The sequence below is a fragment of the Lynx rufus genome, unplaced genomic scaffold (genome assembly GCF_022079265.1).
Source record: "Lynx rufus isolate CCGP_SWC_20201006 ecotype Redwood Valley unplaced genomic scaffold, mLynRuf1.p SCAF_24, whole genome shotgun sequence".
In the NCBI taxonomy this organism is placed as follows: Eukaryota; Metazoa; Chordata; class Mammalia; order Carnivora; family Felidae; genus Lynx; species Lynx rufus.
The window spans coordinates 2,080,001-2,103,761 of NW_025814839.1; the positions used below are offsets into that span (position 1 = coordinate 2,080,001).

The 23,761-nt window shown below is 53.2% G+C and overlaps 2 protein-coding genes across 3 annotated transcripts in view; both read right to left on the reverse strand.

Annotated features, from left to right (window-relative positions):
- BCL7A (BAF chromatin remodeling complex subunit BCL7A) overlaps positions 1-10,155 on the reverse strand; it is a 29,788-nt gene extending 19,633 nt beyond the window's left edge. For both annotated transcript variants that reach the window (XM_047088454.1, XM_047088453.1), the window contains exons 1-2: positions 9,974-10,155; positions 2,628-2,709 (exon numbers count right to left, since the gene is read on the reverse strand). In XM_047088454.1, coding sequence (XP_046944410.1) covers positions 2,628-2,709; positions 9,974-10,065 — 174 coding nt within the window. In that variant the 5' untranslated portion in view covers positions 10,066-10,155. The remainder of the gene's footprint in view (positions 1-2,627; positions 2,710-9,973) is intronic.
- A 5,939-nt stretch (positions 10,156-16,094) lies between these two features.
- The window catches only part of CFAP251 (cilia and flagella associated protein 251), a 72,777-nt gene continuing 65,110 nt past the window's right edge, over positions 16,095-23,761 (reverse strand). Inside the window, 4 exon segments of the mRNA XM_047088450.1 lie at positions 16,095-16,113; positions 19,270-19,383; positions 20,876-21,042; positions 22,609-22,718. Of these exon segments, the coding sequence (XP_046944406.1) occupies positions 16,095-16,113; positions 19,270-19,383; positions 20,876-21,042; positions 22,609-22,718 (410 nt within the window).

Genomic DNA, 23,761 nt, shown 5'->3' on the forward strand with positions numbered 1-23,761 from the left:
CATGTGTCCACACGTGTGTTTGCGTGCACTCTCTCTGGAAGGATAAACAAACGCTGGTCACCTCCAAGGAAAGGAGCTGGGTGGTGTGGGGGGGCCTGCGCAGGGATGGGAAGCAGATTTACAAAAAGATATGTATGTATTTGAGAAAGGTAGCATTTGAGGAACATGCATACCTATGGATAAAAAGTAGATTGGTGGACTCCAGGACCTTGGGGGGAGGGGGGGGACAGGAGTGACTGCTAACAGGTGTCAGTTTTGGTTTTGGGGTAATGAACATATTCTGGATTTACAGCAGCGATGCTACATGGATATATAGTAACACTGACTCGAATATCTTAGAAGAGTGAGTTTTATGGCATATGAATGGTCTTCGTTTAAAAAGCATTTTTAGGGGCGCCTGGGTGGCGCAGTCGGTTAAGCGTCCGACTTCAGCCAGGTCACGATCTCGCGGTCCGGGAGTTCGAGCCCCGCGTCGGGCTCTGGGCTGATGGCTCAGAGCCTGGAGCCTGTTTCCGATTCTGTGTCTCCCTCTCTCTCTGCCCCTCCCCCGTTCATGCTCTGTCCCAAAAATAAATAAACGTTGAAAAAAATATATATATAAAAAGCATTTTTAAAGTAATACTTGAACTTTGTAAAATGGTTTCCCTACTTAAAAGAAAACAACTTTCAAGAGTTCTGAAGTAAAAAAAAAAAGGGGGGGGGCAACCATGTCGCAATTGGGTGTTTAAAAAAATAGAAAGCGAACCCTCCACCATACAGGTTTCTGGCCACAACCACCAGAGATTCCGATTCAGCTATCTGGGGTGGGGCCCAGGATCCTGCATTTCTTCAAGATTCCCAAGGGATCAGATACTCAGCCAGGTGTGGGACCCATCGCCCTGGAGAGAAAGGGGGTAGGGGAAACATTGTACATCACGGCTCAGAGACAATAGCAAATTAGCATTGTTCGAGCTCCGTCTGCACAGCCGTGCTGGCTGGGTTAAGTTCTCTCGGTTTGATGTATTGCTTTTACACTGTAGCAGAAGCCTCAGGAGCTAGATATTGCTGCCCCACTGCACAAAAAAGGGAACTCGGGCCCAGCAAGTTGGGGTCACCTGTCTGACATCACAGGTTAATCGAGGGTAGCCTGTCCCAAACCTCTTTGCCCAGCCCGGAGCTGCCCTGTCCTTCCCGACAGCCCATATATTATACTTTCTCCTTGATCACTATCCATTTTGGCACTTCCCTGATGTCTGTTTCATGCTATTCTATAATTATCTTTCCCAACGAGATTATAAATTCCTTGAGAGCAGGGACCATGTCTTCTCAAATGCAACCGGCGTTTATATAAAACACCTAATGATGTGCAAGGCACAGACGTGGGCCAGAGCCAGGAGCTGCCTTCGAGGAGCTGGCTGCACCCTGCTCTCTCCTCCAGGACAGCCAGCACCAAAGGCCACAATGGGCTGGGCCTCAGGGCCTCTGGGGAAGGCGACCCTGGTGGCTCCATGAGCCCAGGCCAGAACCAGAAAGGGTGACAAACACCGGCGTTCTCGGCCCAGCACCAACCTACCCGGAGGTGAGCAGGTGATCACAGGGTCAAGAATGGAGCCTCAGCCCTGTCTGAAGACCCAAAACAGGTCACTGAAGATGGGGGAGGGAAGCTCAGCTCTGCCTTTAGGGCCCCCTAGAAACCCACCAATCACGACCACGTCACCCCAGAAGCAAAGGGGGCCATGCAGCCTACTGTGGGTCATCTTCCTGCAGGAGAAGACTGTGTGCGCAAACAGGGAAGGCGTTCCAAGCGGGAGGAAGGGTCCATGCCAAGGGCTGTAGGTGGGGTCATTCTGGATGTTGACCGGAAGTAAGAGTAGCTGATCTGGGGTCTAACTGGACTGGGAGCCACGAAGCTGAAACACTGTCTGTGATGTGGCAACACTGTCAGCAGTCCCTGGGTGAGATGAGGCACAGCCGCAGGGGCTCCCTCTAGTGGTTGGAGCCAGCCCCCCCCCCCAAGCCCCCCAAGAGTAGCTGTGTTCCCCGTACCAAACCCTCTCACTCGGGCTCGCCAGCAGCTCCAACCACCAGAAGGCTCTCCGACAGCAAAGAGAGCATGTGCTTTGGTGTCACACAGCTCTGACGCTTGCTGTGTGATTCTGGGAAAGTGGCTTCACCTCTCTGAGGCTGTGTCCTTACTTGTACAAAAGCGATAAAGACAGCAACTCCACAGAACTGGCACGAGAAATACCAGGCAATGCCTGGCAGGTGGTCAGGTGCTCAGAAACAGCGGTGCAACGATGATGGGACAAGGCCTGCTTGTCTGTGGATATGCCATCTCCAAACCGTGGTGCCCAGGGCACTAAGGCACGTTCCCACCAGCAAACTGTGGAGCCCTCGGTCCAGAAGAGATGACTTGTGGGGGACACTCCCCACCTATGTGACGGCCAAACTCTGGGCTGGACCGTGAATGAGGAGCACACAGGTGCAGCATCCTTTCTAGCCCGAAGCTGGGTCCTTGTACCTCCCAGGTGGCCTTGGCCCCAGGTTGCACACTGGTGGGCAGTGGCAGGCAACGCCTTCTCCCTGTGGTGGGGAGAGCATGGACGGATGGACGGCCCGACCCCAGGGAGCTAACCCCGCATACTCACATCATCCACCTTTGGCTCTGTCACAGGGACCCACTTGTAGATTCGCAGGGACGTGTCACCCACAGTCACCCACTTCTTCTCCCTGCAGAAGATGAGGAAGAGCCCATTACCAGGGGGTTTCCGGGGCAGGACCCTGCTCACCCCTCGTGGGGGACACAGGCCGCACAGCCTTGGAGTAGCTGCGACAAAGGGGCTGGTCAACTTGGGGCTAAGGGAGTGCACTCCACATCACTCTAGATCTAGTAGCTAGGGGACCCCAGGCGAGCCACTTCACCAATTCAAGCCTCAGTTTTCCCATCTGTTGGGCCACAGAGGGTCACTAACCTCTCCGGGCTGCCGTAAGGACTGCCATGCTGCCATGCATGAGACAGCACGTGTTAACAGCTTCCCCTCTGCCTTGAAGGATGCGCCTGGTTGACGCTGGGGTGCTGAGGGGCTGCCAGGAATTGGGCCCCGGGGTCCTCCAGCTTTGGCCCACACCACGGCCCACTCCAGGGAGCCAGGGAACTGGGCCGCCCCAACCCCTGGGCAGCAGAGAGGGCATCAGGCCAACAGGGCATTTCCTTCTGGGTGGGGGCGCATATCTTCACCAAGGGCACCCGGGGGCTTACCCTGTCCTCCCGGCAATGCCTGTCAGGTCAGGGGAAGGGAGGCAGGAGCGGACAGTGTGAGTGACCAGCCAGGGCTCTTTGGGCAAACGCCATCTGGAGCAGCCAAGGGGGAACGGTGGAGCAAGGGCAACCCGCACGGCCATGCCCTTGGCCCAAGGGTGATCCCCGGGCCTCGGCAGGTTGGCACGGCCCATACTGTGGGGCAGCAGGCAGCCAGAAGGATGCTCTGAGACCCCACTCCCCGGTTCTAAGACAGGCACATGTTTCTGGGTCTCCCCTCCTAATACCCACCTCTGTACACTGCCCCCACCCCACCCCTGCCACATCCTGAACTCCTGGGGGACCGCGTCCAGGGTGGAGAGCAGCTACTAAAAGCAGGTTTATGGGTAAGGAGAAAATCACAAGCCATGAGAAGAACGTGGGGTGACTGGTTTTCATTAAGGATACTAATTAACACCCTCTCCTCCACACCACTCTGCCTAAGCTACCATCACTCCCCAGGCGCCTGCCATAGCCTCCAAACTTTGGTCCCTGACCCCTGCAGTCAACACATGAGGTCATGTCACTTCCTGCCCCTAACACTGGGCATGGCCATGCACCTGATACCGAGGCTCAGAGGAAACTCCTGGAAGGAAAATTGGGACTCCTGAACCAAGCAGTTTGGGCTCTAGGGTGCGCATTCCTGGCACCAGCCTCTGCCATCTAAGAAGTGGGAGGTCACAAAGGATCTCTCAACTGCTTCACAAGGACCTGAGCTGATTCAAGGAACCTGCCATGGAATGAGAGGGACAGATGCACACCAGGTACAGGCAGCACAGCAGCCAGGAGCCCTCGGCAATTTTAGGGACAAGGGTTCCACCAGAATGGAGATTTATGTGTGATGTGAGCACCTCCGTCTGGGAGCCACCAGGTACCTGCCCAGCCTCCCCTCCCTGGGTGGGTGGCCCTCACGTGCTGGAGTGACACAGTACAGCCACCTGGCACCCCTTTACCACACTCTGGGCACCTGGCGCACTCAAAACCAGCGAACCCAAACCACAGACATCTCCATTCTCCAAGCTGTGCCTGTTTGGGTCCTACACACTTCCTGCTGGAAGAAGCCACAGTCAGGCTTTTATTTATTCTAGGATTATTTCTAGTGCTTTCTATGAGCTAAGCCCCATACACACTCTAATCTTCCGATAACCTTGAATGGCAGGAACAGTCACCTTCCCCATTTGACAGATAGAGAAACTGAGGCAGGAGGAGGTGAGATTGTTCTCTCCCCGGGGCTGGTGTTCAAAGCCTCCATGTGGCACTGCCTTTAGGAGAAGCTTCTCTGGCTTCTCTGGTTTTCATCCCTGCCCTTTTCAGCCCAGAAAGAATTAAGTAAAGACACATATCTAAGTCACCACCCACCCATCTCCTACGTCCTGGAAGCAGGATGGACGACTCATAATCCCCGTCTTTCCCCACGTCCATACTGAAAAATCAGAAGGTACCCGGAAGGGACAGGGGCGTTCCAAAGAACAACCTTGGTGACAAAGCAACAATCATAACAGACACTGTGTGCTGAAGGCTTACTTCTGCCAAGTGCTTTATTTACAATAAAGCCCTCTCCCCCTAAGACTGCCAACAAGCCTGCGAGAGGGGAACCAGTCTCACTCCATTTTATGGATGGGAAACAAGATGCCCAGAGAGGTTACATAACTGCTTCATGGTCACACAGCTAGTCTGAGGCAGAACCTGGACCGGACACAGGCTCTGACCTTAGAGCCCACTCTATGCTGTTCTGTCTCCTGTGGAAAACTAAGAAATCATTCCACCGAGCACACGGGGACAGAAGCCGGATAAAGAAACACAAATTGCTAGAATCCCATGCAAATGGCCAAAGGCACTCACTACCCGCAATCCCTGTCAACTGGCTTCCTCGGCCTGGGCCCCACTAGGTCAGCAAATCCAAGGTTTGGTTGTCTTAAAAACAAAAACAAGAACAAAAGTAACTGACTTGCAAAACCTAGGCCATATCTCAAGGCGGAAAGTGGGCCAGCTCTGGGCCCTGCGGCCTGCACACGAGCCAAGACAAAGGTCCAGAGTCGCACGTGCTTCCCTGAGCGGTTGAGGGCCCTGAAGCGTCCAAGCTGACAACGGCCAGGTTCTCGTGCCTCCCTCTGCCCCAGCTGGTGACCCCTTGGCTTGAGTCCCGTAACTCACCCCAAAGATGAGAATCTTTTCTTCAGGAGTGCCTGGGTGGCTCAGTCGCTTCAAAGTCCGACTCTCGGTTTTGGCTCAGGTTGTGATCTCACGGTTTGTGAGTTCGAGCCCGGCATCGGGCTCTGCGCTGACAGCACGAGCCTGCCTGCCTGGGATTCTCTCTCTCTCCCTCTCTCTCTGCCCCTCCTCCACTCTCTCTGTCTCTCAAAATAAATAAACTAAAAAAAAGAAAGAAAGGAACCTTTCTTCAGTTGCATTTCTACTGGACGCTGAGGGGCCACGGGACCCAGAGACAAGCACTAAGAACCCCCGCTCAGGAATGGACCTCGAAGGACTGCCCTTTGCTCAGCGGGCCAAGCAGGGACACCAGGCCCGGAACTCAGGGAGTCAGTCACTGAGCACGTAGCAGGGAGGACAAGAAGGGATTTCGCAGACACGACCCACAGGCTCTGGGCGTCCCCACCAGCCGGCAGCGCCCCAGGAAACAACACACGGGCTCGGGGAGAAGGAGTCCCTATCAGTCCCCTAAACCCATCATCCCAGAACGCGCTGCCCCGATCCTCCACGGGAGAATGAAGCTGTGCTTACTACTTCATGTCTAGGGTGGCAAACGAGCACCCCCAGGTAGGTTTTGTCTGGTCTGCATGTGGATTTACAAATGTGAATCACTGGCCGAACTCTAAGAAGAAAAAAGTCAGACTCCACACAAAAATCCAGATTCCTGACTACTCTCACACACACAGTGACCTGGCCACGAGGGGCCCACGTGCCTCAGGAGCAAGGGCTCTCTCAGATCCCCAGCGCTCACCCCAGCCTACAGGCATGGGCCCAGATTCACCAGTGGGCTGCACCCCCCACCTTGCCACAGAACTGCCCATGGGCACACCCTGAGCACCCGTGCGTGCCCTGCCGGGCCCTGGTTAACCAGCCAGGTAAGTACCTCTCGATTCCTCTCCGGACTTGGGCTCCTGGACAAAAGGGCAAATAGGGTCCCAGCTGTAGCAATAAAGCTCTAAACACGCCCCTGCCCCCCCTGCACAGGCTCCCATATAAATCACAAGCACCCATCACAGATTTTCTAGGCCAAGATCAATTTCTAATGTTTTCCTGGGTGAAGGTCCAAGAGCTAGCCCAGGAGACCATCTTGGAGTCACTGCCCATGGGGGCCCTGATGACTCCCTCAAAGAGAGTGAATCCCTCACTTTGTATTCACTTCCCAGGGCTAGTCCTCGATACCATTAGGAGAATGGTGTCGTCCTAACTAGGCCCGAGATCGCTTGACCTGCCCTGTACCTGGCAGGAGGGCACCCCCTAAGGTAATGAGGTGAGGCCCTAAACACGGTCAAACTTCCTCCTCCCCTAGGGACCGGTGGGAAGTCTCCGGGGAACAGGCCTATCTCCTTCTTCGGTAAGTCACTGAGGGACCCTTCAGACCAAGGGCCCAGGGGTCCGAGGCCCCAGCCTACTTTGTGGTTCAAGCTTTTGTCTCCTGTCCAACGACCCCACTCCCCTGCTCTTCTGCACCCACACTGGGCCTCCTAACCCTGGCCCGGTTTCCCAAAAAGGGGCCTGCCATTTTGTTCTTCTTCCAGCCATCTTGTGGCTGCCTCCTAGCCTACCAGCCTGCCTTGCTGGGACCCCAGACAGGGGAGGAAAAAAGGCTGGCAGCTAGGGACAGGGTGGTCACGGCTGGCTGCTGTCTTTTTCTGGGGACAAGAGAAGGAAAGGGTTGGCAGAGGCGGGATTTTTAGGGGTCACCAGGGCTGAGAAGAAATACTATCCTAGGCTTCCAGGCTAAATGATACGACAGACACCTCTGTTCTCTGGATAAAATATAGGATGCTGCATTAAATTTGAATTTCAGATCTATAACAGTTTAATATAAGTAGGCCCCACATATTGCATGGGACATACTTACACTAAAAACTATACACATGTATCATTTATTTTTTCAAACTAATTTCATTGTTTATCTAAAATTCAAATTTAACTGTGTGTCCTGTAATTTTATTTGCTAAATCTGGCAACCTGATGTCCCAGCCACTAGTTAAATGCATGGTTGGTGGCCACGCAGTTAATAAACAACCCAACGTCTCAAGGACTGACTGGAAGACCTATTCTAAAGGTGCAGTGGAGGTGAGATTCGGCTTCTCCGGGCTGGGGAAACCGTGGAAATAAGGCGAAGTCTTTTTTGCTTAAAAGGGGCAGGGGGGAAAAAAATCAGCAAAACACATATTTTATGGAGTCCACCTTACAATAAGGGCACAGTAGTGACTGATCCTGTATGCAGGGCTAAGTGCTTTTGGAGACAAGAGCTTGTTCTAGGAGAGAGAAAGCAGGAAGGGACCCCTTGCTGCCGCGGTTAAAGGAGTTCCACAGTTTGCCCAAGGTCACGGCAAGGAAGTAAACTGGGGGCGCAGCCCTGAGATCCTTTATCGTGACCTGTTTCCCAAAACAAGGGCAGGGAGGGAAACACCTTCTTCTCCCCTTCCCCCAAACACAGGCCAGGTCCCAAAGTGGGCTCAGCAGCATGGACGGCCTCCAGGCTGGCTGTTCCAGCGCCCACGGGGCAGAAAACCCCACAGCTCCATCTGCCCTCCCCGTGGAGCAGCTGGCAGACCTGGCCCTGCAGGAGCGGCTGGCAGGGTGCCTGAGCCCCTGCCCTGCTGGAAACCTGGAGCAGAAGGCCCCACCACGCCTCTCTGGAACAGAGAAAGGCGCCTTGCCCCCAGCCCCTCTCTCACCTCCAAGCCTTGACAGAAGGGACTCAGGCCCAGACACTGGTTCTTTCTGTGCACAGGCACTAAGGCGGGGGGGGGGGGGGGGGGGGGGGGGGCGACTCCAGCCTTCCCTCTGGGAATCCCACAGGAGAGGGAATTGTGGGCTTGTTTTCCTGTGTGTGTTTTGGCCTGCAGCTGTTTCTGCCATTTTTAAATGGCTCCAGTTGGGCAATGGGCACCCTGCGTGCCCCGGGAGCTCCCACAGTGTGGAAGACTTGGATCTCAACTTTGGAAGGGCTCCCCTTCTCACGGTTCTGAAAATTCTTTGTCCCATTGGAGCCAAACCCAGCCCTTGGCCGGGCATCCGGCCATCCGCAGGCAGCCCTTTCCATAGGAGGCCCGGGAGCACGTGGACTTTATTGATTTTCCTCTCGCCTTTTTTTGTTGGGTTTGACTCAGAAAGGACAGCTAACTTGTGACACGGCTAGGCTGCAGACTCGCCCCCGGTGGTTTTTAGAGACCAAGGCGTTACTCGAGAAATGACACCCCTAAACATAAACATACTCCACCGGGGGGCCTGCCCCGTTTTTAGTCTTTAAATAAAGGGTCAGGACGAGCCCGCGGGGGCTGACACTCGAGAACCTCGCGGCTGCTCCTCTCCCTCCCTGACCCTGGTGAAGCCGTGGGAAAAAAAGAATAAAGTTGAAATCAAGGAGCCAGGAGTTTTCAACAAGTCTGCCCCAACCTGGCGATGTGCTTGCGCCTGGGGCCTGGCCCGCGGGCCGATTCCGAGCCAGATCCCGATGAGGCCGCGAACACGTTCGGTCCCCCATTAATTACAGCAAGGCCACGCCGGACAGACTCCAACGTGAGCTCGAAGAACACGCACGGCCAACACCGAATCTCCTCTCCCCCCGCGCGGAGAACAAAAACAACGGCTCTCTCGGCAAAACAAACACGAGCCGCCGCTTTGGGAGAGGCAGACGCGGCCGAGGACCGGTTTCTGGCCAAAAAGATCCGCCCGCCGACCCCCCGAGCGCGGGCGCCAGCCGGGCAGGCCGGGCAGGGCGGGCGGCGCGGGCAGGGCGGGGGTGCCGGGCGCCCCGGGCCCGCGGCCGCCCCGGCGCTTCCTCCTCGCGCTCGCCCCCATCTTTCTTCCTCGCCGAGAGCCCTCGCTCCAGGCAGCCCAAAGCGCTAAATTTAAACGGCTCGCGCTCTGCAAACTCCGCAGACTCGAGGGCGCCGGGCCTGGGAGGCGGGGAGCGAGCCAGCCAGCCAGCCGGGGAGGGAGGCGGGAGGGAGGCCCGGCGCGGGCTGGGGCGCGGGGGCCGGCGCTGCGCCGCCCGGGGCGCGCGGGGAGGAGACGGAGACGGCGGCGCCCCGCTCGGTGCCTGCACAATGGAGCTCGCGCTCTCCCCTCCGCCGCCGGCATCGCGGCCCCGGCGCGCGGGAAGCCGCTTTCATGTGACTTGCACAAAACGAAATGGCTTCTGGGGCCGGCCCCGAGCCCCCCTCCCGGGAGCCGAGCGCCGCGGCGGGGCCGGCCCGCCGCTCCACCGCCCGGCCCGGGGCGCCCCGCCGCCTCCAGGCTGCCGCCGCCACCGCGCCAGGTGGGCGACAGGCGCGAGCGCACCTGGGCAGCGGCCGCGGCCCCCGCCTCGCGCAGGTGACCCGGCTCGCGCGCCGCCCGCCGCTCCAACTCCCGGGCCCGCGGCCGGCCCGCGGCGAGGCGCCCGCCGGCTTTTTGTATGTGCTCCGGGGGTCTGGGGCGGCCGCGGCGCCGGGCGGGCGGGCGGGCGAGCGAGCAGGCGCCTCCGCTTACCATTTGCGCACTTTCTCGATAGCCGCCATGACCCTCTTGATATCATCTTTGGCGCGGCTCCTGGTCTCGGCTCGAACCGACCTGCCCGACATGGTTCTGGCGGGGAGAGAGAGGCTGGGGGAGCGCGCCCGCCGGGTCCTGCTCGCGCTCCGCGGCGGCCACACTCGCGCCCGCCCGCTCACTCACTCACACACTCACACACACACTCTCTCACACACTCACACACACTCACACACATACACACAAAGCCGGAGCCGCCGCGCGCGCCCGGGGCCCAGTGCGCAAGCGCCGGGCGCCAGCTGCACCGAGCAGGGGGAGCAGCGCCGCCGCGGCCGCCAGCAGTGCGGCCTCCGGGCGCCGCCGCCGCCGCCGGCCAGCGCCGCGAGCCTCCCCGGCCCGCCCGGGGAGGCGCCCGCGACCCCCCGCTCCCCGGGGAGGCGGCCGGGGGCGCCCGGCGACCCCCGGCCCTGGGCGCGCGGAGTGGGGGGGGGGGGCGGCCGGAGGCAGAGACACTCACTCGGAGGCCGCAGGTGCCGCGGGGTCCCCCGGGGAGGGCGCGCCGGCGGGGCGGCGGGCCGTGGAGGGGGCGCATTCCTTGGGAGCCAGCTCGGCGGCGGGTCCGCTGCCCCGGGTGTGTGGCAGCGGGTGCAATAACGCAAGTTTCCTGTGGGACTCCTGACTTCTCAGAGTTGAAGGCGGCGATTCGGGACGCGAGGTGTTCTCGGAAAGAGTTGGGAAACACGGATCTCTGCTGGTCCTCTGCCCTGTGCAAATACGCGAGCTAGGACGTCGCTTCCCTTTTCCTCTTCCTTTTGGAAAACTAGAGTCGGAGGAAAGGTGTCAGGGGCGAGGCGATGGCGAGACATTCGACCCTGCCTATTAAATAGCTTTCCGTGCAGGAAAAGCTCAATGATTATCAGCATTTCAACAGGGCTTCTTCGTTTCCTTCTGGGGTTGCTCTCAGCGAGTCACGATTTAAATCGAAGCCACTCCTCACTGAAGTCCCAGGCTCAGACCAGGTGCTACCGCACAAGTGCAAATGACCCTAGCAGGTGTAATGGGCTGGCCGGCCTACAGGGAGGATTTTGAGGTAGCTTCTTCCCCATCATGCCTCAGGACAGCTCTTGGAAGGATCCCGGATAACCCAGGTGCCACATCTTTGTGTTCAGCTGCCGATAAACCGACTTGACCAGAGCTAATCCGTGCCCGGATGAATGCTAGGAAAAATGAGAGTGACCCTGTTAGCAAACCCAGACCCTTGGAGATAAACTAGCCCGACACAAGTCATTTTACTTGTGGGGAAACGGAGTCCCAGGAAAGCTCAAGGTCGCAGCCATAAACTGGATCCCAGACTCCTCACTCATTCTAGAACCAAGCAGTTACCCCTGAGAGTTTGGTTTTGGGGAGAAAAGCCACAGGGGAAATGGGTGCCTGATATGAAAAATAAGACAACACTTACCGTAGTGAATCATTCTGAGCATTATATCTAGGAAAGTAAGACACAGCAGGTCATAAAACAGAGATTTCTACTGTTGGCCCTCAGATGGCTTAGAACCACAAAGAACTTCCGAATATGTATATTTGAAAAATAGGAAGATTTCTGGGGTGCCTGGCTGGCTCAGTCTGAGGAGCATGGTACTCTTGATCTCTGGGTAGTGAGTTCAAGCCCCATGTTGGGTGTAGAGATTACTTTAATAAATAAAACTTGAAAAAGTAAAATGGGAAGATGTCAAAAATTCAAATATCAACTAATAAATGGATGTGTGTATACTCACCCAATAAAGTATTATTCAGCCATTGGGAAGGAATGAGATCAACTTTGAAAACATAGTAAGTACAAGAAGCCAGTCACAAAAGAACAAATATTGTATAGTTCCACTTCCATGAGATACCTAGACTGGGGAAATCCATAGAGACAAAGCAGGTTGGTGGTTGCCAGGGGGTGGGAGTGGGGGTGGGGGAATAGAGAGTGACTTCCAAGGGGTTTGGGATTTCTTTTTGGGGTGATGAGAAAGTTCTGGAACTAGATAATGTTTCCTGTACACCATTGTGAATATACACTTAAGCATACTGAATTGTACACCTTCAAATGGTTACAGTGGTCAGTTTTATGTGTATTTCACCACAAGAAAAAGAAATCAAAATATCCAGCTTCTCCAGAAATAGCAGAAGGTCTGCAAACTGGTCCCCCAGTGCTACATGGTAACAATCAGCTGGAACTGAGGAGCCCTGTGCCTCTCAAAGCTCTTCAGGTCACCAATGTGTCACCAGGTCACTTTACTCATTGGCATTATCAGATGGCCCCTGAAGGTATTTGTGTTCTTGATCTCTGATTAAACTATAAAGCTTTCTACAAATGTTCTTTATAAATCTAGTATGTCACTTTTTATAGTTCCCTGTCCCCTGCAGATATTTTTAACCTTTCTTTCAACAAAGCACAGTTGTGGTGTAGTCTGTGGTAATTCTAACATTTGAAGTACCTGAGGGTCTGTTTCTCCTAGTTCTTGCTCATGGTGTCCTATTTCCTTGTGATCTGTCTGGTTCTCTTTGACCATGCTGGACACTGTATTTTAAAATTTAGAGGAATAATTTGAGGCCTAGGATGAAGTTACCTTCCTCCACAGATGATTTACATTTCCTCCTGCCAGGCTCCCGAGGGCACTGCTCTTCCAGGACTATCTAAGTTCAGGGCTCATGGGTCCCTGGACCACCCTGATGATGCAAATATATGCTGCCCTACTGAGCAAGTCTGGTTTGCTTATTGTACCCTGGGGGGTGGGGGGGGGTGGGTGTCAGCGACATAAGCAGCTGGCTAACAGATCTGCACTTCCCAACTCTGAGTTCAGTGACCCTGTGTTGATGGTTTGAAATCAACCGTGGCAGGAGTATTTACACTTATGGAAGTTGGCAAATTCTGTATATAAGGATCCTTTCCTCAACCCCACCCAGAGCTGGTTGGTGAACATTTACCAGAATACCACTGGTGGAGCCCAGTAGGGTCTCAAATTATTGTGGGGGAAGTCTTGTCTCCCACCCGGACTTTTATTTTTGGCCTCTTGCCTCAAAAAGCCACTCACACTGGAGTTCAAATATGCTAGACTTGACAAATCTCTGCAGGGTTAAATGGCTTCTTTGCTGGGTTCTCCTCCAGGGTTCTCTTCTTCCTTCCATTTCAGCTACTCCTTACTATTTAGACTATTCCTTATTTTTAGATTGAGAGTTCATCTGAATACCTACCTAGTTACCAGAAACTGGATGTCGGGCTGTCTCCGAATATTAGTTATTATTCTAGAGATGTTAAAAAAGAGATCATACGGTTACAGGAGTGAGTTATTTAGTTATGGCTTGTGTCTTAGCCTCTCTTTGCCTCATCTGTAAAATGGGATGAAAAGAACACCACCTGCCTCATGGAGCTGTCATGAGAATTAAACACAGTATTTGTCAAGCACATAGAACAGTGCTTGGCACATAGTAAGTGCTAGAGACCGGAGAGTATTTGTTAAATAAAGCACCTGGGTGATCCTTTGCACCTTTATGACCTATACTAGGAACTAAAGTCCAACTACCCCTCTTTCCGGGCTGCCAAATCCAACCCTTAATCCACTGTTGCACAGGGAGGAGGTTTCCACCTCTAGAGGGTGATACGAAATTTTGAGCGCAGGCCCAGCTCTTGCTTCTTGGCAGCTTTGGTCCTCACCTAGCAACTTGCAGGAGCAAGTTGTTTTCATAAACAGAGGTGCTTTGGTGTTTGGGGAGCAGGCCATTAGCAAAGCCCAGCAAAGGGGGAGAACTGAAGAGAATGCTCCAACCACAGAATGGTTCCTCAGAGACAGGAGCCAAAGGGTGTGCTGCAGGGTATGAAACCTCCCTCCTATTATAGAAAAGGACACGAAAACTCAGAAGCCACACAGTCAGTTAGCAAGCAGGGTTCTGGCCAGAACTCTGCTCTCCTATTGTGGTCTCTGGGATTCCCCACTCCACATCCATCATAAAGTTGGTAGTTGGAAATCAACATGGCAGGAATGTTGACACGATGGAAACTGGCAAGTGCTTTTCATCAGGACCCTCCTGTCCCTCCTCTTTCCAGAGCTGGTTGGTGAACATTTACCAGCCTACCACTGGTAGAGCCTAATGGGGTCTCAAATGATCGTGGGGGAGATCTCCCCTATAGTGTGAGCCTTATGATAGACTGGGGAGACCTTGGGAAAAAAATTTGTTTTGACAAACCAGATGCTGCAATCTGCCTCTCCGTATCTTTCTTCCCTAAAACTACAACTGTAAAAATTGTCACCAGCTCAGACACTAGTGAATCGGCAGTTTGCATATCCATCCATGCAGCCATTGGCTTGCCCAGAAGCTGAGTCACTTGAGGTCGCATAAAAATAAAGAGATAGTGGACATGAAGTGCTTTGAAACATTCATGTGTTCAAAGGTGAGTCAGTGTAGGCCAGACGCTCTTCTAACAACAAGTGATTAAACACAGGATGTCTGCTGAGGACCCAGTGACTCGGAACAAAGTTAGAGATCTGTCCACAAACAGGCTTGGTGAGTTCTCAGGTCAGGAATCTAGAAGGCTGCCCAGATGCCTTTTGCCTCCTTCCTGCATGCTGCCCAGCTTCTGAATATCCTTCCCAGTTTTGGGTGAGCCTTTGGGGGTGAAGGCCAACCCCTCCCCAGAAGCTGTCTTCCTCTTCTCCCAAGGCGTGAGGTCCTGGGCATGGGTTGCAACCTTAGACTGGTGGATGGTTTAGCCAGTTGGTGTTGTTTTTTTTTTTTTCTCTTTTTTTCCCTATGTTTGTTTGTTTGTTTACTTTGAAAGAGAAATAGTGCAGTCAGGGGAGGGGCAGAAAGAGAGAGAGAATCCGAAGCAGGCTCTGCACTGACAGCAGAGAGCCTGATGCAGGGCCTTGAACCCATGAACCCATGAGATCATGACCTGAGCCAAAGTTGGACGCTCAACCGACTGAGCCACCCAGCCGCGCCTAGCCAGTTGGTTTTTTAAAATATTAGTTTTATTGAAATATAATTAGCATGCCATAAAATTCACCCTTTTAAAGCGGTTTTTAGTATGTTTGTACAGAGTTGTGAAACCATCACCACAGTTATTTTTAGAACATTTTTGTCATCCGAAAAAGAGATCCTCTCTCCACCCAAGGTTAGAGACAGTTACAGAAAGCCACAAATCTACTTCTTGCCCCTGTGGATTTGCCTATTCTAGGCATTTCACACAAATGGAACATGCGATGCGTCCTTTTGTGTTTGGTGTCTTAGCGTATTTTCAAGGTTCATTCGTGTTGTAGCGTATGTACTAATATACTTCATTCCTTTTTATGGCTCAATAATATTCCATTGCATGTGTGTATTTACCACATTTTGGTTATCTAGGCATTCACCGATGAACACTGGGATGTTTCTTCCACTGTTTGGCTCTTGCGAACACGGTTACTATGAAAATTACCATACAGGTTTTTGTACAGATGTGTCTCTTGCCTGTGTATTACCGAGGAGTAGAACTGCAGGGCCATATGGTAACTCTGTGTTTAACATTTTGAGCAGCTGGCAGACTGTTTTCCACAGCAGCCGTGCCATTTTATGTTCCCACCAGCAGTAGACTAAGGTTCCAACTTCTCCACATCCTTGCCAACACTTGTTTTTTTCTTTTTTCTTTTAGCCATCCTAGTGGGTGTGGAGTGGATCTCACTGTGGTTTGTTTTTTTTTTTTTTTTTTTTTTTTGATTTTGATTGTTGAGGGAGTGTAGGGGCCGTGGAAAAATGACTTACAGCAAAAGTGGCCCCTGCAGAGCCCCAGAGGATTGGAGGCACTGAGCTCACGCATCTGGCCTTTTTTTGGTTCTTTAAAAAAAAAAAAAAATTATTACTTTTTAATTTTTTTAATGTTTATTTTTAAGAGAGACAGAGCATGAGTGGGGGAGGGGCAGAGAGCGAGGGAGACACAGAATCTGAAGCAGGCTGCAGGCTCGGAGCTGTCAGCACAGAGCCGGACTCGGGGCTCGAACTCACAAACCAGCTAAGTCGGCCACTTAACCGACTGAGCCACCCAGGTGCCCCTGGCCTTCTTTGGTTCTTGTTCATTTCAGAACTTGCTCATCTTCCACTAAAGCTAACCAGCTTCTGATATGCTGCAAATCAAAGATCACGACTGATACCATACTGAGGTTGCCCCTTAGTCTTTACACTTCTTTATACTTCTGAATTGCATCTTGTTGCAATCCTTTCCTTCTCCCCCAAATACCAGAATACTCTCCTTGCTGTTGTCCCTTTGCCCAGCCATCCCCTCCTGCCCATCACCCAGTTCTACCTCTCTAACATGCAAATGTAATCCATTTCTCCTCTTTACTTTAATCTTCAAGTTTAACCTCCTTAGTGCACAAGGCCATCCCTAATGTAACCATTGCTTTCTCTGGGTTGCTCTCCTGCCCCCACCCCCAGAGACCCCCTCAGATTGGCTTAGAGTGCCTCATTTATGTAATTTCTCCTCTACCTACCCTGATCTCCTCCTCCTTCCCACCCCATCTGCTCCAGATGCCCCTATATCACATCGCAAAATACTGTCATTATCATTGGCATGTCTGTTTCCCTCACTACAATGTAACCTTCTTAAGGGCAAGAAGCATGCTTTGTGCTACAGTGTATCCAGGGCTTAGCATGCTGCGTTGACCCGGGGGTCGCTTAGTGAGGATCTGCAGGCTGCAAGTTATTGCCATCCCAGCATTTAGTCTACAAAAGTGGAAAAGGTAGAGATGGCCAACAGGACACAGGAAGGGCTAAGTGGCATGCATTTGCTGACGCTTTACTGCATAGCAGGCTGCCTTCGGGCAGTTGCCAGTGACTAGGGGAATGTATAGTTCAACATGATTGTTGATGAAGGAACAAGATCACTGAGAAAACTGTGGTCATGTTTAAAAAAAATATTGAGGGGTGCCCGGGTGGCTCAGTCGGTTAAGCGTCCGACTTTGGCTCAGGTCATGATCTCACAGTCTGTGGGTTCGAGCCCCGCATCGGGCTCTGTGCTGACAGCACAGAGCCTGGAGCCCGCTTCCGATTCTGTGTCTCCCTCTCTCTCTGCCCCTCCCCTGCTCATGCTCTGTCTCTCTCTGTCGCAAAAATAAATAAAAACATTAAAAAAAATTTTTTTAAATATTGAAATCTCTGGAAAACTAAGGAAGATGAAGAGATGCCAACTCGGGACACGAGGTTTAGGAAGCCAAAGCCCACAGTCGGCATTCCTACCTTTGGCCTGTGTCATGTGAAAGAATACGTCAGCTTCAGGGCCGGCTCCACGCGTGACCTCGTTCTGGTCTTCCCTGGGGTCGTCTATCCCACATCAAGACTCTGGATAAAGAAATGAGAGTGGCCAGATCTTCCATCTGGAAGACTCGACTAGCCTCCTTCCTCCTGCGGCTTGTTCACATGAAAACGTTCCTCCTCCGGCTCCCAAGCAAGACCCACATAATGGTAGCACTGAAGGAATACTAGAGATCCTTCTAGACCCCTGAGGACCTCGTCTCGAGCCCACATCCCCCTCTGTGTTCCCACCACACAAACCTTGGCTCCACTGAATGCTTCTGGCTTTGGTGCACGCTGTGCTGTCTGGGATGTTCTCTCCTGTCTCTTTCCATGACTGGCTCTCAACATCGACGTCTCCTCTTTGGAGAGACCCTCCCTGACCACCCTAACTAAAGCACATCCCCCTCTTGGTATTCTATGTCACAGAGTCTGGGCCTTGTCTTTAGGACTCTGAGCATAATTTGCAATGACATATTTACGTGCTTGTGTAACATGAGCTCCCTAAAGACAACGGCCGTGCCTGTCTTGTTTACAACGGCACACCCAGTGCCGACGCAGGGCTAGCATGCAGGAACTATTTGCTCAATTCATGAATGGACAAACGGACGCACGAAGCCCATCTGTGAAGAAATCAGGCGCTCACAGAGGAGAAGCGAGGCAGTAGCCAGTCCCTTAGATGGGACTCTGGGTTTGCCACAGCCCCATGTCTCCCCCATGTTGGAGCCGGCGCTCAGGGTGTCCTCTGTGCTTCAGACCCCAGGACCACGGTACCACCCAGTGCTCCCTTCTCCGGGGCAGGTGTGCTGGTGGGCTGGGGGAACTCGCACCTTGCAACGCACACTTCTGCCATGTTGGAAGGGCTGGCAAAGGAGCATCAACTAGTTCCGAGGAACCGAACCTGTTCCCCTCCCAGAGAGAACATCCCCACTTGCTCTAAAGAGTAAGATTTAGAGGGGCGTCTGGGTGGCTCAGTTGGTGGAGCGTCCGACTTGGGCTCAGGTCATGATCTCAGGGTTTGTGGGTTCGAGCCCTACGTCGGGCTCTGTGCTGACAGCTCAGAGCCTGGAGCTTGCTTTGGATTCTGTGTCTCCCTCTCTCTCTCTGCCCCTCACCTGCTCACTCTCTCTCTCTCTCTCTCTCTCTCTCTTTCAAAAAATGAATAAACTTAAAAAAAAAAAAGTAATCTCTTCCCCCAATGTGGGGCTCAAACTCATGACCCCAAGATCAAGAGTCACAGGCTCTACTGACTGAGCCAGCCAGGTGTCCCAGAGTGTTTGGTTGTTATTGTTGTTGTTTTGTTTGTTGTCCTTTAAGCTAAGCTAGCAGAGGGTAGTTCTTTTTTAAAAAAATTTTTTTTAACTTTTTGTTTTTTGAGAGTCAGAGAGAGACAGAGCATGAGCGGGGGAGGGGCAGAGAGAGAGAGGGAGACACAGAATCCGAATCAGGCTTCAGGCTCTGAGCTGTCAGCACAGAGCGCGATGCGGGGCTGGAACCCACAAACTGTGATATCGTGACCTGAGCTGAAGTTGGACTCTCAACCGACTGAGCCACCCAGGCGCCCCAGGACACAGATCTTTTCAAAAAGACCCTTCTTGTCTGTAGTGCCTGGAAGCACAGCAAAGGCTCAAGGCCACAGAGGACGGACAGCAAGAGGTAACACAAAAGCAACCAGCCCTGACTGGCTTCGGGAGTGTTTGCTTGGGAACAGAGAGGCGTAGGGCAGAGCACGGAAACCATTCCGGGGCGACTGACTCAGAGAGGTGGTGTGTGTGTGTGTGTGTGTGTGTGTGTGTGTATACACACATATATTTAACTTTTAATTTTGAGATAATTTTAGATTTGCAGGGGAGTTGCAAAGGTAGGACAGAGAGTTCCCACGAGCCCTTTGCCAGCTTCCCAGGTGTGTACCCCCATGTAACCACCAAATAGTGATCAAAATGAAGACATTAACATTGCTGCAATGCCGTTAACTCATCTACAGACCTCACCTGGAGTGCACGGTTTCCCCGTGTCGCCTCCTGTCCCCGACATCCCTTCCGGGGTCCCATTTTGCACTTCTCCACCATGTCTCCTCCGATGGGAGGAGACTTGTTCGTCTTGACCTTGACGGGATTGGAGAGCATGTCGGTTTGGTCTGGTCGTTTGTATGGATGCACTGTATTTGTAAAACTCTGTTGGGATGAGGGATCCTGGCCTAGGGGGTACGGCAGATGGAGTTTTCACTGCAGGTTAAGAATGGTTTTCACATTTTTAAATGGTTGAAAAAAAAATCGAAAGAAGGTGATTTTGCGATAGGTGGAGATGATCGTAAAATCCAAATTTCAGTGTCCATTAAGTAAACTTGGTTGGGACACAGCCACAATCATTCTTTCCTGGATGGTCTGTCATTGCCTTTGTATTCCGATGGGCAAGTCAAGGAGTTGTGACAGAGCCATAAGGCCTGCAGAGCCTCGACATTTACCCTCTGGCCCTTTACAGAGAAAGACCCCAGTGGAGAGAGCCTGGCAGGACCTGGAGCTCACCTTTGCTCTAAAGCAAAGCCAGCTATTATTAAAGAGCTGTGAGTTCATCCATCCAGTCATTCCACGGATACTTACTGAGGGCCCGTTGTCAAAACCAGCAGGCACCCCTATTCAGGCAGGTGCTAACAAAGCTAAAACTTCGGAACCGGAGGAGGTTAATGCTCATCAATCATCTGCCCAGGTCTCAGGTACAGGTGTCCTGTAATAATAACAAGTCACTGCCCCATTTTGAGCTCTGCCTTATGCTGGTAACACTTTCCTTGCACCCTCTCCTTTAATCCTCTCAACCACCCAGGAGAATTCCAGGAGGAAACTGAGGTTTAAGAGATTAGATTAGCCACACCCAAGGGTGCATAGGGAGCCACTAAATGGCAGGAGCAGCAAATGAGCCCAGTCAAGCCCCTGGGCTTCCAGAGCAGATGGTGTCCAAACAGAACCCTCACCATGCTTGGGAAGAGCCTCGGGGTCTGGAGCAGAGGGAGTGGGGTGGGGAGGCTGCTGGTGGTTCCTGAACTCTAGAAGCAACAAACCAGGATGGTTTGGTTGGTCAGTAGCCAGAGACCCTATCTGAAATAGCGTTCTTCCCAAAGAGCATCACAATCTTCAGCCTTGATGTTCAAGCCCAGCGATTATCCTTCTTTGGTCTTTTCCTCGCTCCTCTTCTGGCGTCAATGCTCTGCCATGCACGCCGCGGGAGAGTCTGGGTGTTCTGCTCACTTGGCAGGGAGGCTGTCCTCCACTCCCTCCCCTGAGTGGGGACACTGATGTCCTACATCCCATGTGGCCAGCAGGTGGGGCCTGCCAGGAATGGGAGGCAAAGGGCCTCCTGGTGCTGAAAGGCAGGCGCACAGGTCCTCTCCGTGTGGGTCAAACGGGTTGAGAGACACCCAAACAAAAGCACTTGCAGAAAGGGGCCCTGACGGTGAGAAGGGCGCCCCCTGGCCAAGCTGGGCTGGGAGCGGTTGGGAACACTATTGACATGGATGCTGCTGTCCCCTGGGGTTCTGGCCTTCCTGGGTGAACGTCAGAGCCAGGACCTCACCACCCCCCCCACCCCGCCCCCCGTACTGACCCGGAGACGCAGGAAGCCGGATCGACACAGCGTGATGGTGGTTCCAGCTCACGGGTCCAGCCACAGTGGGTCCTCCTGGTCACTGGCCAGCTCTGCTCCAGACAGTGATTCCAGTACATGTAGTCGATCAGAACGAAATCAGTGTGCCGGATTTAACGGAAGAAGCCCTGGCTGGTGTCCGGACAGCATCCCATTCTGAGTAATTTTTTTGAAGAGAACAGTCATCTGAGAGTTTCCTGTTCCCTAAAATGTCCCCAGGAACTTTTTAACTGGCTTGGTAATATGTCTCCTAAGCCCTTAGCAGCTGCAAAATTGATTCATAAAGCATGTTTGGTTTTTTCTTCTGTCTTGTTTTATTTCGCCTTTTTTTTTTTTTTTTTTTTTTAAAAGAACAAAGTGTAAACCAGGTTGCAAAGCCCTGGCCACACAACCTGACGAGAAGGCGCCTGTGGGACCCTGGCCCACGCCGCCCGTCCCAAGGTCACGGTGACGCAGCCGGGTTTGGGGTAGACGGTTCTGTTCTATGTTCCCAGGCGTTCCAAAGACTCACTGAGGCCACGTCTCCAAGAGGACCCCACGCAGCAGGGAGGGCCCAGTGCATGAAGGACGAAGCTACTGCCATTTACTTCTCTTGCATACACTGTGGTCCTTAGCAAGAAGGGCCTTTAGGGGGTCAGAGATGTTATCTCACGTGCCAGCGCCTCTGGGGAAGGGCCCGGTTTGGGTGGGAGGGTGCGATGGGCTCAGCGTGCGTACAGAATAACACCTGGCACTTGTGTCTGAATGAGAACTCATCGCTGATAACAAATCTCTAAAATCAGACCATAACTTTCATCTGTTTGCACAATGATGATACTCTATTCTCAAGGTCAGCACACTGCTGAAAACTTAGCAGCGTGTCCTAAATGTCCCCTGAGCTGGGGAGCTGGGCCCCGTTTGTGCCCGCTACGTGCTTGGGAGCCCTGTGGAGGGGGCGTAAGGCGGCGGCCGATCACCCAGGCCTGTGGGAGGGGTGCGTGGGGGAGGGGAGGCTCACAGACTCCAGTTGGCGAGTTCTGCCCCCACCCCGCAGGCCTGGCCGGTGGTTTCTGGTCCAGGTGCTGCACACACACCGGGCCCCAGGGGTGCTTTTTTGCATTCTCTCTGGCAGTTGCCCCCGGGGTTAGGCATGGCCGGTGAAGCTCTCCGTAACGGCCGCACACAACTGCTTAGTTGTTTTGCTGATGAGAAGGCACGAGCGGGGACTCTCAGGAGCCCAGAACACCCAGCAACCCCCCTGCCGGTCAAACAGCAGGCAGGGGCGATCCCCATTAGACCACATGATGCCAAGGGTCCGGGGAGGGGGAGGGAATAAGGCCGCACATGTCCCTAGGAAGGCCTACGGCAGCTGGAACCCTTCTCTGCCCCCCCGGGACCAGCCACCCGCCTGTCCTGTTCAACCCCGCTCAGGCAGCACTGCCTTGGACAGAGCAGAGAGCCACCATTCTCCAGCCACCATTCACATCCAGCTGCCAGTGTGTTTTTTGCCTCCACCCACTCTTCTGTTTGAGAAACAGTGGAATGTCCAACTTCGTGAATTCCGTTGCTTAACCGAAATTTCCTTTTAATGTCTAAATGTTCCAAAGATTAGGGTGGGGGCAGGGAAATACAGGGAAGCAGTGCCTTTGGGGGGGGGGGGGACCCGCACACACAAAGTCCTTTGTGCCTCAAACATTCCTCACAACTTCACTGACCAGAGGATCTTGTGTGAAATCTTGTGAAATGGTTAGGCCAAGAATGTCAGTCGTGAATATTTCTGCAGTGATTTCGTCTGGAAGTTGTTCTTCAAAGCAGATTTCTGAACCTAGCCAAACAAGAAAACAAAACAAATGCCTTCATAATGATGAGGTTTCTAACTCAGAAGCACGTTCCAAAAATACAAGGAACCGATACTGAACAAAAGTGAGAGGCGCTTTGTGCCCCGGTTTGTCTGGGAGTCCTTCAAAAGCCCCGGGTCGGTTTGCAGCACTCTCACCGAACCTCTGCAAACTTCATGGGAAAGCCTTAAACCACACGGTATGGTTGATTTACTGTTTGGAGACACCTAGGAACACAGCGTAAGTTACAGTCTGATGTCCTGAGGACACAGGGAATGGGGGAGGGGAGCTTGGAAGCTCGAAACGACCCCCTGGATACTGGAGTCTAGAACTGTCTGAGATCAAGAACTCTGTTTAATGTGACACTGGGATGGGCAATAACAGGAGAGGGAGAAGGAAGCCTGGTGGGGGGGGGGTCTTTGCTCGTGACCCCAGTCTCGGTACCGGTGACGGGCTTTGACCACCGAGGGGCATCGGGCAGCGTCCTGGGCCTGGCAGTGGAGACACCCCCTCGGGCCCGGGAGAGCTGTTTAGACTGGTTCCTCCAGAGCTTAAATTCCCAGCCTAACTTCGAGTCCATTTTCATCCCTCCGGGGGACTAGAGAAGGAGGTGAGCAATCCTTAGGCAGGAAAGGAGGATGAGCTTTAAAAACTTCCAAGCACTGGGGCGCCTGGGTGGCTCAGTTGGTTAAGCATCCTACTTCGGCTCAGGTCAGGATCTCGCGGTCCGCGAGTTCGAGCCCCACGTCGGGCTCTGGGCTGATGGCTCAGAGCCTGGAGCCTGCTTCCGATTCTGTGTTTCCCTCTCTCTCTGCCCCTCCCCCGTTCATGCTGTGTCTCTCTCTGTCTCAAAAATAAATAAACGATAAAAAAAAATTAAAAAAAAAGAAAAAAAAAAAAAACAACTTCCAAGCACTAGCAGCTCGAAGCCGGGCTTGTGCCTGTTTGCAGCCCTGTCCTTCTCCAAGTCTCTGACAACACGTCTCCTGAAACACCTTCCAAGCTGTACCTTCTCCCAGCGGCCAGTAGG